Below are 11,243 nucleotides of genomic sequence, written 5' to 3'. Positions count from 1 at the left end.
TGTCACATTTCAGAATTATATTGTAATTTATAATTTTGCATATATAATGATAATTTAGACCCCAGCAACAGGCCCCTCTCCTGTTCCAGGCCGCCTGGAGGCAGAGGAAGGCGCACCTCTGGCTCCAGGTGTGGCCTCTGGGCACCTGCGCACAGGTAGCAGCGTGGGGGAGGGGCGGGCCCGGGTCGCGCACGCGCAGTGCGGAGCCCGGGCTCCCGGAAGTCCCGCCTCTCCGGGGGCGGGCCCAGGGCCCTGAGGAGAAACCCGGAGCCGCCGCGCGGCGGCTTCCGCGGGCCCGCACGCCGGAAGCGGAAATGCGTCACACGGGCCGGGCCTCGGCGGCGGCGGCGGCGGCGGCGGCGGCGACAGCGACGGAGACGGGCGGCGTCGGGGGCGCCTCCGGGGGTCAGCGGTGGCGCCGGGCGGGGAGGCCGCGCCTGCCCGGGGGTCGGCGGGGCGCGGCGGGAGCGCGGGCCAGCGGCGGCGCGGGCCTGGGACGCAGGCGGAGCCCCGCGCCGGTGAGCGCCGCCCCCGCGCCCGCCCGGCCTGGCTGCGCCCGCGGCCGCCTCCCTCCGCGGGGCGGGCCGGGCCGGGGTCGTGCGGGGCCGGGCCGGGGCCGTGTCGAGGGCCCGGGGTGGCGCTCGGGGCGGGGCCCGGGAGCCGGGTGGCGGTCTGGGGGTAGGGGTGGCCGGCGGGGGGCGGCCCGGAGCCGGGGGCCGGGGGTGCTGGGGCTATGCGGTACCAGGCCACGGGGGTCCCGGGGGGCTGGGAACGTGCGGGGCCGCGGCGGTCGTGTCTGGGGGTGCGGGGCGGCTGGGGATGCCAGGGGTGGAAGGGCCGGGGCAGCCGAGTGTCCCCGGGTGGGGGTGGGGGTGGGGGGCAGCCGGCCAGGACAGGGTTACCGGGGTGCTGGGGTCGCTGGGGGCAGCCTGGGGTGCCCGGCAGGTGGTGGGGCTTCCTGGGGTCTGCCTCCTGCTCCCTGTGTGGTCGTGGGGGGGGGGGGATTCACTGATCAAGTTTTGGCCCCTTCGGACCCTCCCACCTTGGGCTTAGGGCCGCCTACTGGGCCTGGCGGGAAGCCTCCGAGTCGGGGAGGTGGCGGTGGGTGGCAGGGATCAGCGGGGCCACCTGTTGGGTTTCTGTGGGTCAAGCTTATCCACCTGGAACTTGGCCCTGGGGAAGTACCAACCTGTCAGACCAGCAGGGAAGCCTTGGGTTAAAGAAGGCAGGTGGAGACAGAGGGCACAGACCTGGGTTCCAGGCCCCAGTTTTTTGGTTTTTTTTGAAAAGGCCCTTGCGCTTTTTGCCTCAAAGTGGGTTGGAGAGAGGATACATCTGCCCGTAGTGGAGATTATTAAAGTCCATGGTTTGCGGGAGTGTTTTTAGCCGGAGACTTCCTTCCTGTTTTATCAGTGCAAATACGAGGGCTCCTCCTCCACAAACCTTTCCAGATGCCTGCGGCTGAGCTCTCCTGGCACCTGCCTTCCCCGGGAGCCGGGCGTCTCTAGCTTCCTTGCGCTGACCCAGTGCCCGGCTCCCCATCTCCCCGGGCCTGGGAGAGCTCCTCGTGCTGGGTGTGGGGCCGTGGTGACAGGGGCTTTTGGACTCTCACCTGTTCTTAAAAGCTTTTTGTGAACCTTTTTCCCCTTTAGTGTAGTTTTGGTTTTCTTTTTTTAAGCCCCCTTGAGATGGCTTTTAATGAGGTGGAGCCGTTCCTCCGACCCCGCAGAGAGACACTTGTTCCCCTTCATTCCCCGGGCCGCTCCCTGACCGTGTCCCCCTTGTGTTGCAGGCCCAAGGTCCTGGCTATGGCAGCAGCTACCATCGTGCACGACACGTCTGAGGCCGTGGAGCTGTGCCCGTCGTACGGCTTGTACCTGAAGCCCATCACCAAGATGACCATCAGCGTGGCCCTGCCGCAGCTGAAGCAGCCGGGCAAGTCCATCTCCAACTGGGAGGTGATGGAGCGGCTGAAGGGGATGGTGCACAACCACCAGTTCTCCACCCTGCGCATTTCCAAAAGCACCATGGACTTCATCCGATTCGAGGGGGAGGTGGAGAACAAGAGCCTGGTCAAGTCGTTCCTGGCCTGCCTGGACGGCAAAACCATCAAGCTCAGCGGCTTCTCCGACATCCTGAAGGTGCGCGCCGCCGAGTTCAAGATAGACTTCCCCACGCGCCACGACTGGGACTCCTTCTTCCGCGACGCCAAGGACATGAACGAGACCCTGCCGGGAGAGAGGCCGGACACCATCCACCTGGAGGGCCTGCCCTGCAAGTGGTTCGCCCTGAAGGAGTCGGGCTCGGAGAAGCCCAGCGAGGAGGTCCTGGTGAAGGTGTTTGAGAAGTTCGGGGAGATCCGCAACGTGGACATCCCCATGCTGGACCCCTACCGGGAGGAGATGACCGGCCGGAACTTCCACACGTTCAGTTTCGGGGGACACTTGAACTTCGAGGCGTACGTCCAGTACCGCGAGTACGTGGGCTTCATCCAGGCCATGAGCGCCTTGCGCGGCATGAAGCTCATGTTCAAGGGTGAGGACGGCAAGGCCGTGGCCTGCAACATCAAGGTGAGCCCCGGTGGGAGGGGGTTTGGGGCCGTGGGAGCTCTGCGGCCACACCCCCAGGCTGCAGGGGACGCCCCGCCAGTAAATAAAATCACAACTGCAGCCCTGTGCTTAGCAGGGCTTCAGCTCTGAGAATGGGGGATGGCCCACGCTTTTGGCTTTTGTAAATTCTGTGTTTTAACGGAAACGGAAGCGTGGAGAATTTGAAAGTAGGTGAAGTGTTGGCTGTCAGGGGCACTTGGAGAGGGATTTTAGCCACGACCCGGAATGTTCCTTTAAACTAGTTAGTGCTCAAGGTGTCTTTCCTAGTCACGGGCTCTGACTTGAGATGGATTCGCAGCGCAGTTAAGCCAGCCTCGTGGAGGAGGGTTTTGGTGGCCATGAGACCGCGTGGGCCCCCTGTCCCTGTGGGCTCGCGCCGCAGCGGTGGCCTGAATGGAGGGAGTGGGCTGCCCCTGGTAGCAGCAGGAGAACACGTCTGGCCACAGTAGCTATGAACTTGTTTGTATTCAGTGGTGAAGGCCGGTGACGTCGCGGTGCTAGTTTGTGTGCCCTGTGAGTCCTGCCTTTGTGGGGTGAGCCAGGTCTCGAGCCCCTGCAGTGGCTGTGACCCCCCGGCCCCGGTGTGTGCTGCCCCGGGGGGGTGAGCGAGAGCCCAGGTTCTCCGAGCGACCCGCCCGCCCGGGAGAGCGTGTCTCCCGTAGGTGGGTGCTGCTCTGTGTCTAGAGGGCTTTGGGGGACGCCGTGTCATGCCGTCTTTTGCTTTTAAAGGTTTCTTTTGATTCCACCAAACACCTGAGTGACGCCTCCATTAAAAAGCGGCAGCTCGAGAGGCAGAAGCTTCAGGAACTGGAGCAGCAGAGAGAGGAACAAAAGCGCAGAGAGAAGGAGGCGGAGGAGAGGCAGCGGGCAGAGGAAAGGTATCTTCCGAGGCCGCGGGCCCCCAGCGCCGGTGCCTGACACCTGGGTGTGTGCGTGCGCGTGTATCTGCGTGTTTTTGGCATGTGCATGTGTGTATACACGTGTATCTATGCATGTGTCTTTGTGTACATGTGTGTACCATTGCATGTTCTTTCATGTATACAGGCATGTGTGCATAGGTGTGCACGTGCGTGTACTTGTCAATGTGTGCACGCATGTGTGAGTTGTGTACGTGTGTGCATGCATACCTGTGCATGTGATTTCGAGTGTGCCAATCTGCCTCTGCGCGTGCACCTGTGTGGCAGGGGATTGAGATGCTGCAGGAAGCGTGTGCTTCTCTTCCTTTTTGCACACCGCGTGTGGTGGCTGTGACACGGAGTCTGAGCACGGGCCACGCCTTTCCCCTGGAGCCGCCTCCTTCCCTGTGCAGTTCACAGTTCCTGCAGCCGCGAGCAGAACGTCTGATGATTGGCAGTTTTGCATTGAGGGCGAAGGGCCAGGGACGGCATGAGGCAGAGAATTGATGATGTTGGCCACATGTCAGAACAGAAAAAGGAACAAAAGCCCGGTCTCCTTTAAGAGGCCCTTAACGTGGTAGCCTCCGTCTTGCACCGCGGTTTAGCTGTCAGAGGCAAACTCGGGTTCCACTTTTTCCGCCTCGTGGGTCTTTTGCTTTTAGCCTTGTGAAAGTCATCAGCTCTCGGGCGTGGATTTTGTGAGGAGAAATCCTCCCTGTCCCATCACTGCTGCTGTTTCTTTCTGGCGTTTTCCTGTGCGTGTCTGTCTTGCACGGTTTGTGTCCTGCTTCAGTGTGCTGAATGTAACGTGTGAGGCAGGTCTGACGTGTTTGACCGCCTTTCGGTGGGGCTCTCGGGGGCCTCAGCAAGCTGGATGCTTGTTCTCTCCCCATCTTTCCCCGCTGTGGACCAATACGTGTGTGCGTCTTGCCGTGTTGATCTCTGCTCGGGAGCCTCAGAGCTGAGTTCCCGGGTACCGGGCGCAAAGGGCGAGTGGTGGTCTTGCCGCAGCCCACGTGGCGTTCCCACAGACGAGACAGGCGTGCCCACCGCGTGAGCGTGTGGCTGTGGACTGCAGTAGGAGTGTCTCTGAGGGGCCGACAGTTCAGAGAGGAAGACGCCGGACGGTGGAATGTGCTTATTGCGTAACCGTGCTCGGCAGGTGGCTTTGGAGGGGCCGTTTGGATTTTGTATTGAATCAAAGTCCTCGGTGTCAGCCGCCCTCAGGCAGAGGCAGGAAAGCAGTGGCCGGGGGTCAGTGGCAGGGAGATGTTCCAGCTCCGGCGTGGGACACAGCGCTGGCCTTGCCGCGTGTGCTCAGACCGGGCCGGACGCTCAGGGGAGGGACAGACGCAGGACTGGTCCCGGGACAGGAGGGCGGGTCTCTGCCCTGCTCTGGAACAGCAGGGGTGGGGACAGACCTGTGCCAGGCGGAGCTGGCCGGGAGGGCTCCAGGGTGCCCCAGGGACCTGCCATCCGCTGGGCAGGGCCCACTTCTCTGGGTGGGGCCCACGTCTGTGGCCCAGGGCAGCTTCTTGGTGGCAGGTTTTTCTCTGCTGTCTAGAATGCCGGTGCCAGTACCTGTATGCACCTTGCCGTTTTGATCTTTGCGGGCGATGGTGTGCGTTTGGGCTGCTCAGGTGTAACAGGGAACGGAGCATCGTGGGTGGCCACTGTGTTGTTCTTAGAGGTGACCAGGCCGGGGGCTTCAGTGCGAGTCCTCCCAGAGGGCAGCCACCTGCAGGGTCCCCAGCACTTGGAGCCCATGGGGCGTGGCCACCTCATGGTGCAGTGAAACTGTGGCTGGTGCTCCCAGTGGAACCTTCGCCCGCTCACTGGTGTTGCTCCTCAGCGCCATATCCCCAGCCTGGGCACCCGCCCTCCAGGGGCCGAGGAGCGTGTGTGTGCATGGTGGCTGTCCTCCCAGCCATGATGCCACCCACCTGGGCTGCAAAGTCTCGGCTTCTGTGTCCTGGCCGACCGAGGGTGGCTTTGACTTGTTTACTGTGTCAGTCGGTCGTTTGAATAAGCCGTAAAGCCAGAGGGCAGCGAGGGTGAGCAGGGCAAGCTGCTGTCTCGCTCCGGAGCTCTCCTGGGGGCTGCGCCCCTCCGGTGGTCCTCGGGCCTCCAATCCAGGCCTCCCCTGCCAGGACAGGTGTGGTTGGGATCTGAGCTGTTTGGGCGTGGCGTGCCATGGTTTCGGAGAGAAGTCCCCATCTGCCCGGAGTCTGGGGGGAACTCACAGGATCCCCAGGGGATGGCGGGTGCCGTCGGGAACACTTTGATGGCAGAGCAGAGCCGGCCCAAACCGCCCTGGGCGGAGCGGCTTCTCTGGCACGGCTGCGCCTTCGCTGGTGCCCCGCAGGGATGAGAGCAGGCCTCCCCGCCCAGGGGGCTGCCTCTGAGGCGCTGGCGTGTGGACGTCGGGGGGCCGGGCCGGGGTCCTCCGGTAGGGCTGTGTGCGCTGTGGTGCCGCTCTGGTCCGTGAGGTCACGGTGATGCATGCCGGCGTTTGGCGGGGTTTGTCCCTGTCTAAACCCACGTGTCCAGCGGCATGGTCAGCACCATCTGCCTCCCCGCCCCCGGGGGCTGGGCACCTGGGCTGTTGGTTTCGTCATTGTGGCTTTGCCTTTTCTAGAATTTCACAGAAAAGGGGTCGCATAGGGTACGTCGTCTTTTGTGTTTGATGTTCCACTTAGCGGAAGGCTTCTGGAATCTTCCGCCTGGCTGTGCACATCTGCGTTCATTGCTTCCTCCCTCCCGTGGTCTTCCGTGGTGCCTGCCGAGGGGGACCTTGTTCTGGCTGTCACTTGTAACTTCAGGAATCCTCCTTTTTGAGCGGAAACTGTCTCCCGACCGCCCTGCCCTCTGCTTGGCGTTGCCTGGGGAGCACAGGCGGGCTGAGCCAGCGTCTGGGCCGTGCCGCAGCCCTGTGTGTCCTGCTGAGATGCGCTGCGTCCCCGTCGGGCCTTTGCCACCCCGCCGTGGCAGTGCATGCGCCGCAGGGACAGTGGAGCGAGTCTTGTGTTGTCGCAGCTGCTTCTTGGCCCACTGTTTGCATTTCCGCCTGCTGCGTGTGTCTTGCTCAGCATCCAACTTCTGGTGTGGTCAGAGCTGGTGGTCATTTTCTCTGTGGTTTCAAGGTCGTGGTCACATTCCGCGAGAGTCCCCTGCAGGGCTGGGACGTCCTTGCCTTGCCCGCTCCCTGGGTTCCTTTGATCCACCTGTGTTTGGATAAGGAGTTAAAATGCCTAATTGTTGTGGCGTCATCCCTTCCCCGCTGGCTCGGAGCGCCCCTCCCTTGTGCGCGGGGCGTGCGCGGCGCCCGCGTTGACGAGCCCCGGTGTCCGCGCAGGAAACAGAAGGAGCTGGAGGAGCTGGAGCGCGAGCGCAAGAGGGAGGAGAAGCTGCGCAGGCGCGAGCAGAAGCAGCGGGACCGCGAGCTGCGCCGCAGTCAGAAGAGGCTGGAGAAGCTGCAGGCGGAGGAGCAGCGGCAGCTGCAGGAGAAGATCCGGCTGGAGGAGCGCAAGCTGCTGCTGGCGCAGCGGAACCTGCAGTCCATCCGGCTCGTCGCCGAGCTGCTCGCCAGGGCCAAGGTACCCGCGGGGTCCCTGCAGCGGGGGGGGGGCGAGGGGGCCCCTGCCGCCGGGCGCGCCAAGGTACCTGCGGGGAGTCTGGGGGCCTCTGCCGCCGGGCGCGCCAAGGTACCCGAGTGGGGTCTGGGGGGCCCTGCAGCCGGGCGCCAAGGTACCCGAGTGGGGTCTGGGGGGCCCTGCAGCCGGGCGCCAAGGTACCTGAGTGGGGTCTGGGGGGCCCTGCAGCCGGGCGCCAAGGTACCCGAGTGGGGTCTGGGGGGCCCTGCAGCCGGGCGCCAAGGTACCCGAGTGGGGTCTGGGGGGCCCTGCAGCTGGGCGCCAAGGTACTCATGGGGGGGGTCGGCGGGGGCATCTGCAGCCCGGGGTGGCAAGGTTCCTGAGTAGGTTCGGGGGAGCCTCTGCAGCTTGGGCGCGCCAAGGTACCACTGGGGCGCCTGTCCGTCCCAGCCCTGCGGTGCTCCTCTGGGAGCCGCATCATGGCCCCTGAGCCCAGCCGGTCGCAGCCATGCCACAGAGAAATGAGCCTTAGGGCGGAGGTCGCATCCTTGTCCTTCCAGCTTTGAGCGCTGTGCTTTCCTTGCACACAGCTGGTGAAACTGAGTCAGCGTCGCGGGCACTCAGGCCCGCCACATGCGGGGCGGCCAGGCAGAGGCTTGCGGTTCCCCGGGGGAGGGGCAGTAGCGGAGAGTGCAGAGGGCACGCGGCCCCGTCTGGCTGGAGACACGCTGCCTGCGCCCCGTCTGGGCAGCTGGCCTGGCTCTGACCTCACTAGCAGCCCCCGCGGGACGAGACAAGGGCCGGGCTCACTTTGTGCAGAGGGTCCCTCGCAGCCGTGAGCCTGGAGGGTCTCCCTGGCGCTCGCGGCCCTGGCAGCGCCCCCGCAGGTGCTGCTGGTAACACCCGAGAGCCCAGGGCGCGCGCTGGCGCACGAACCCCCAGCAGGCTCCTTGTGCTCCGGAGGGCCGCGTCCTCCCCTGGGGCCCGGGTGGGCGACCCCATAACCTGTTGTCTAATTACAGTTGTGATAAGTCTCCGGGAAGGAGCAAGGCAAGAGGCTGAGACATGTGGCCGCTCAGTTCTCATTTCATGGTGAATATTGAAGACACTAACCCAGGCTAGGCCAAGCTCGCCCGCGGTGGCGGCGGCACCGTGTGTCTGCGCCGTCATCTCGGCCCCCGTTGCTGGCGCCGCTTTTGACCTAACAGCAGGCCCCCGTGTGCCGAGGTGGCGGGCCCAGGCCCTGTCCGAGACGGCCACCCCGGGGCTGAGCCTTGGCCAAGGGGTTTCGTTCTCGCTCGGGCGCATGGTGGCCCTGGGCGTGGCCGACCGAGCCCAGGGATGGACGGGGCCGGACCTCGCCTGCGAGGACCAGGCCACAGGAGACGTCCGCCCCAGCCTGGAGCCGGCCAGGCAGTTTCTGCAGCACCCCGGGCCGGCCACAGGCCGTTCAGACACCTGCCCAGCTCCTCCCGCGCGCTGCGCCGGCGGGCCTGGGCGCGGGTCTCAGTGGCGTGTCCTCTCTGCCGCAGGCGGTGAAGCTGCAGGAGCAGGAGCGGAAGGAGGAGCGGCGGCGGCTGCAGGAGGCGGAGCTGCGGCGCGTGGAGGAGGAGAAGGAGCGCGCGCTGGGCCTGCAGCGCAAGGAGCAGGAGCTGCGCGAGCGCCTGCTGAACCTCCTGCTGAGCAAGCGGCCGGACGGCGGCCCCGCGCACGCAGAGCTGGGCGCCGCGCACGCAGACCTGCTGCAGCCCGTGCTGGACATCCTGCAGACCGTGTCCTCGGGCTGCGCCGCCGCCGCCGCGCTGCACCCGCTCGTGGGCCAGCCCTCCGCGGGCGCCGCCAAGGAGCCCCCGGCCCGCCCGGAGGCTGACTGCCCGCCCCAGAGCTTGAACGGCAGCGTGGCCAAGGACACCCCGTGCAAGGAGGGTCCGGGCGTGCGCTGCGGCGCCCCGGGGGATGGCTCTCCCGAGAAGCGGTGTCCGGGCGTCCTCGCCTGCATCCCAGACAACAACCAGCAGCCCAAGGGCATCCCCACCTGCGACCAGGGCCTGCCCAGGAAGGACGCGCGGTCGGAGCAGGACAAGTGCAACCGCGAGCCCAGCGCGGGTCGGGGCCAGGCGGGCGGAGACGGGGACGAGCCGCCGCTGGAGCACAGCGGGGCCGGGCGGGCCGGCAGCGGGGACGACGCGCGGCCTCGGAAGGAGCGGCGGCCCCACAAGAAGCACGACAGGGACGACAGCCCGCACCGGCGCAGCGCCAGTCCGGACCACGCGCGCTCCCGCCGATCGCACAGCAAGGACAGGCGGCACCGCAGCCGGGGCCGCAGGGGTAGCGCCAGCCGGAAGCACAGCCGCCACCGCCGCAGGGCCGAGCGCTCGCGCTCCCGGTCCCCGAGCAGGCACCGCAGCACCTGGAATAGGTAATGAAGGGCCGGCCCCCACGGCCCGCCCCGGGAGGCCCGGTCGGCACCAGTGCCCTGGCCTCCGCGCCCCTCCGTCCACCCGCAAGGCCGAGTCTCTTCCGCAGCCGCGAATGTCACAGGAGCCGCCCGCCCGCGCGCCCGAGGCCCACCCGCCTCCGTTCCCGACGGCGAACCTGGCGCTGCAGCTCGAGCGCGTAGTCGTCGGCCCAGCTTTCGTGTCCCTTCCAGACTGTGATCCGATAGCTTTCACACGCCGGTCCCCTCTCCAGCCGGAAACTCGCCCAGACCCACGGTGGTGAGGACGGTGGCGCGCTGCCTCTGCACGCGCAGAGCGCGGTTCCTTCCACCTGTGCTCGGCGACCTCCCCGCGTGCACGTCGACTAACGCCTGGCAGGGCGAATTGTCAAAGGCGTGGACGCCGCAGTCGGGGAGCTGAAAAGAAAAACCCTTTGCTGTCTTTGTAGTCTTAACCGCTGGGGCCGTGCAGTCCGGGTGGTTTGCCAGAAAGCAAGGTGAGGGTGGGGTTCATCGAGTCAGGTGAGGAAGGTGCAAGTCCTGGGAGAGGGGAGGTCGGGCCTGCCGTTCTTCGCGCGCTGTGGGCGCGTGGGCACGCGCTTCAACATGGCCACATGCTCCTTCCAAAACATTCACTTTTTACAACTCCAAGTAATTCAGCATAAACAAGGTTGGTTAAAAGCTTTGGTTTCTAGTAAGGGTTAGCGTGTGTGGTTTTTTTAAGAAGCCGTTTTGCTAAATTATTTTTACTTGGAATGTTTCAAACAGATTTGAGGCCGCAAACTTGTTAAATTTTATAATCATCTGCTTCTCCAAGTTGAAGCTCAGAAATACTTAAACATAGCTGTGCCGTCCGCGTTAGGGAAGATGGTGTTTATTCCAGTCTGCATTTTTACGGTGAAATAAAATCCTTTTCCAATGAACTGACATTTTTCACGCGTCCGTTCTCTTGTGTGCCTCTGTGTTCTTTGGGCTGCGTCATGCATGGGGCCCCAGCTCAGCGCAGTCTCCCTGGTGGGGACCCTTTGCACAGTGGGACGTCTCGGACCTCTGTGTCTGCAGTCACCCCAGTCGTCTGAGGCCGTGAATTTGTTTGCTGAGAACAAAGTCGGTGGCTTCAGAATAGCAATCTTTTCGCCCCTTTGTCGGTGTTTAATTAATACGAATTAATTGGCGGGGTGGCCGTGTGGGGGGGGGCCCCCCGATATGCATTTCACTGTCACATGCTGAGCCGGGCACGACACACACGCATCTGTGTCCCAGGTGGCTTTTTGCCTTGTCACCAGCTGAAATCGTGGGTGCCGGATGTGCTCAGATGCCAGATATTTGACACGTGGCACCGTCCAGCCCAGCGCTGGGCATTTGCCGGTTCAGCTGCCATGAGAACATTCCCAGGACTGTGCCGTCCCCGGGCACCTGGGATGTGGCACCAGGTGGGACACAGCTCCCTGGGACCGTGGGGATGGAGGGTGAGCAGGTGCAGGAGGGAGAGAGGAGGCCCGGCGGGAGGAGGTCAGGGAAGCCCCCTGGAGCCGAGTGTGCCCGGCAGAGGAGCAGACGAGGGTCCGAGGATCAGGAGGGAATGTGGCCGGGGGGCTTCAGCAGGGACAGGAGCAGCTGGTGGCGAAGCAGGTGACACAGGCCGGGTCAGGTGCCTCAGGCTCCATTGCCAGCCTGGTGAGACACAGGAGGGCTTCAAGCTGGCCAT

General features: G+C 64.7%; 1 protein-coding gene across 3 annotated transcripts; it reads left to right on the top strand.

Moving 5' to 3' along the window:
• Positions 1 to 366: 366 nt before the first annotated feature.
• On the top strand, positions 367 to 10,456 carry AKAP17A (A-kinase anchoring protein 17A). 3 transcript variants are annotated; one of them, XM_069462917.1, is made up of 5 exons: positions 367 to 405; positions 1,793 to 2,570; positions 3,339 to 3,487; positions 6,861 to 7,101; positions 8,631 to 10,456. In XM_069462917.1, exons 2-5 carry the CDS (start codon positions 1,809 to 1,811, stop codon positions 9,519 to 9,521), a joined length of 2,043 nt encoding a protein of 680 aa, XP_069319018.1. In that variant the 5' UTR covers positions 367 to 405; positions 1,793 to 1,808; the 3' UTR covers positions 9,522 to 10,456. The 3 variants fall into 3 exon arrangements, with proteins under 3 accessions (XP_069319018.1, XP_069319017.1, XP_069319016.1); XM_069462916.1 differs by having other exon boundaries at positions 381 to 518; XM_069462915.1 differs by lacking the exon at positions 367 to 405 and having other exon boundaries at positions 874 to 2,570.
• The last annotated feature ends 787 nt before the right edge of the window (positions 10,457 to 11,243 follow it).

Source organism: Eulemur rufifrons, chromosome 30 (genome assembly GCF_041146395.1).
Source record: "Eulemur rufifrons isolate Redbay chromosome 30, OSU_ERuf_1, whole genome shotgun sequence".
NCBI lineage: Eukaryota > Metazoa > Chordata > Mammalia > Primates > Lemuridae > Eulemur > Eulemur rufifrons.
Note: the sequence above shows the minus strand (reverse complement) of the source record. Positions and strands in the feature narration are given on the sequence as shown.

Bases quoted from the DNA above. Each gene is read 5' to 3' on its own strand.
- AKAP17A (XM_069462915.1), top strand. From the start codon at position 1,689: ATGGCTTTTAATGAGGTGGAGCCGTTCCTCCGACCCCGCAGAGAGACA. The intron at 2,571-3,338 runs GTGAGCCCCGGT...TTGCTTTTAAAG, and splicing joins CCGTGGCCTGCAACATCAAG to GTTTCTTTTGATTCCACCAA. The intron at 3,488-6,860 runs GTATCTTCCGAG...GTGTCCGCGCAG, and splicing joins AGGCAGCGGGCAGAGGAAAG to GAAACAGAAGGAGCTGGAGG.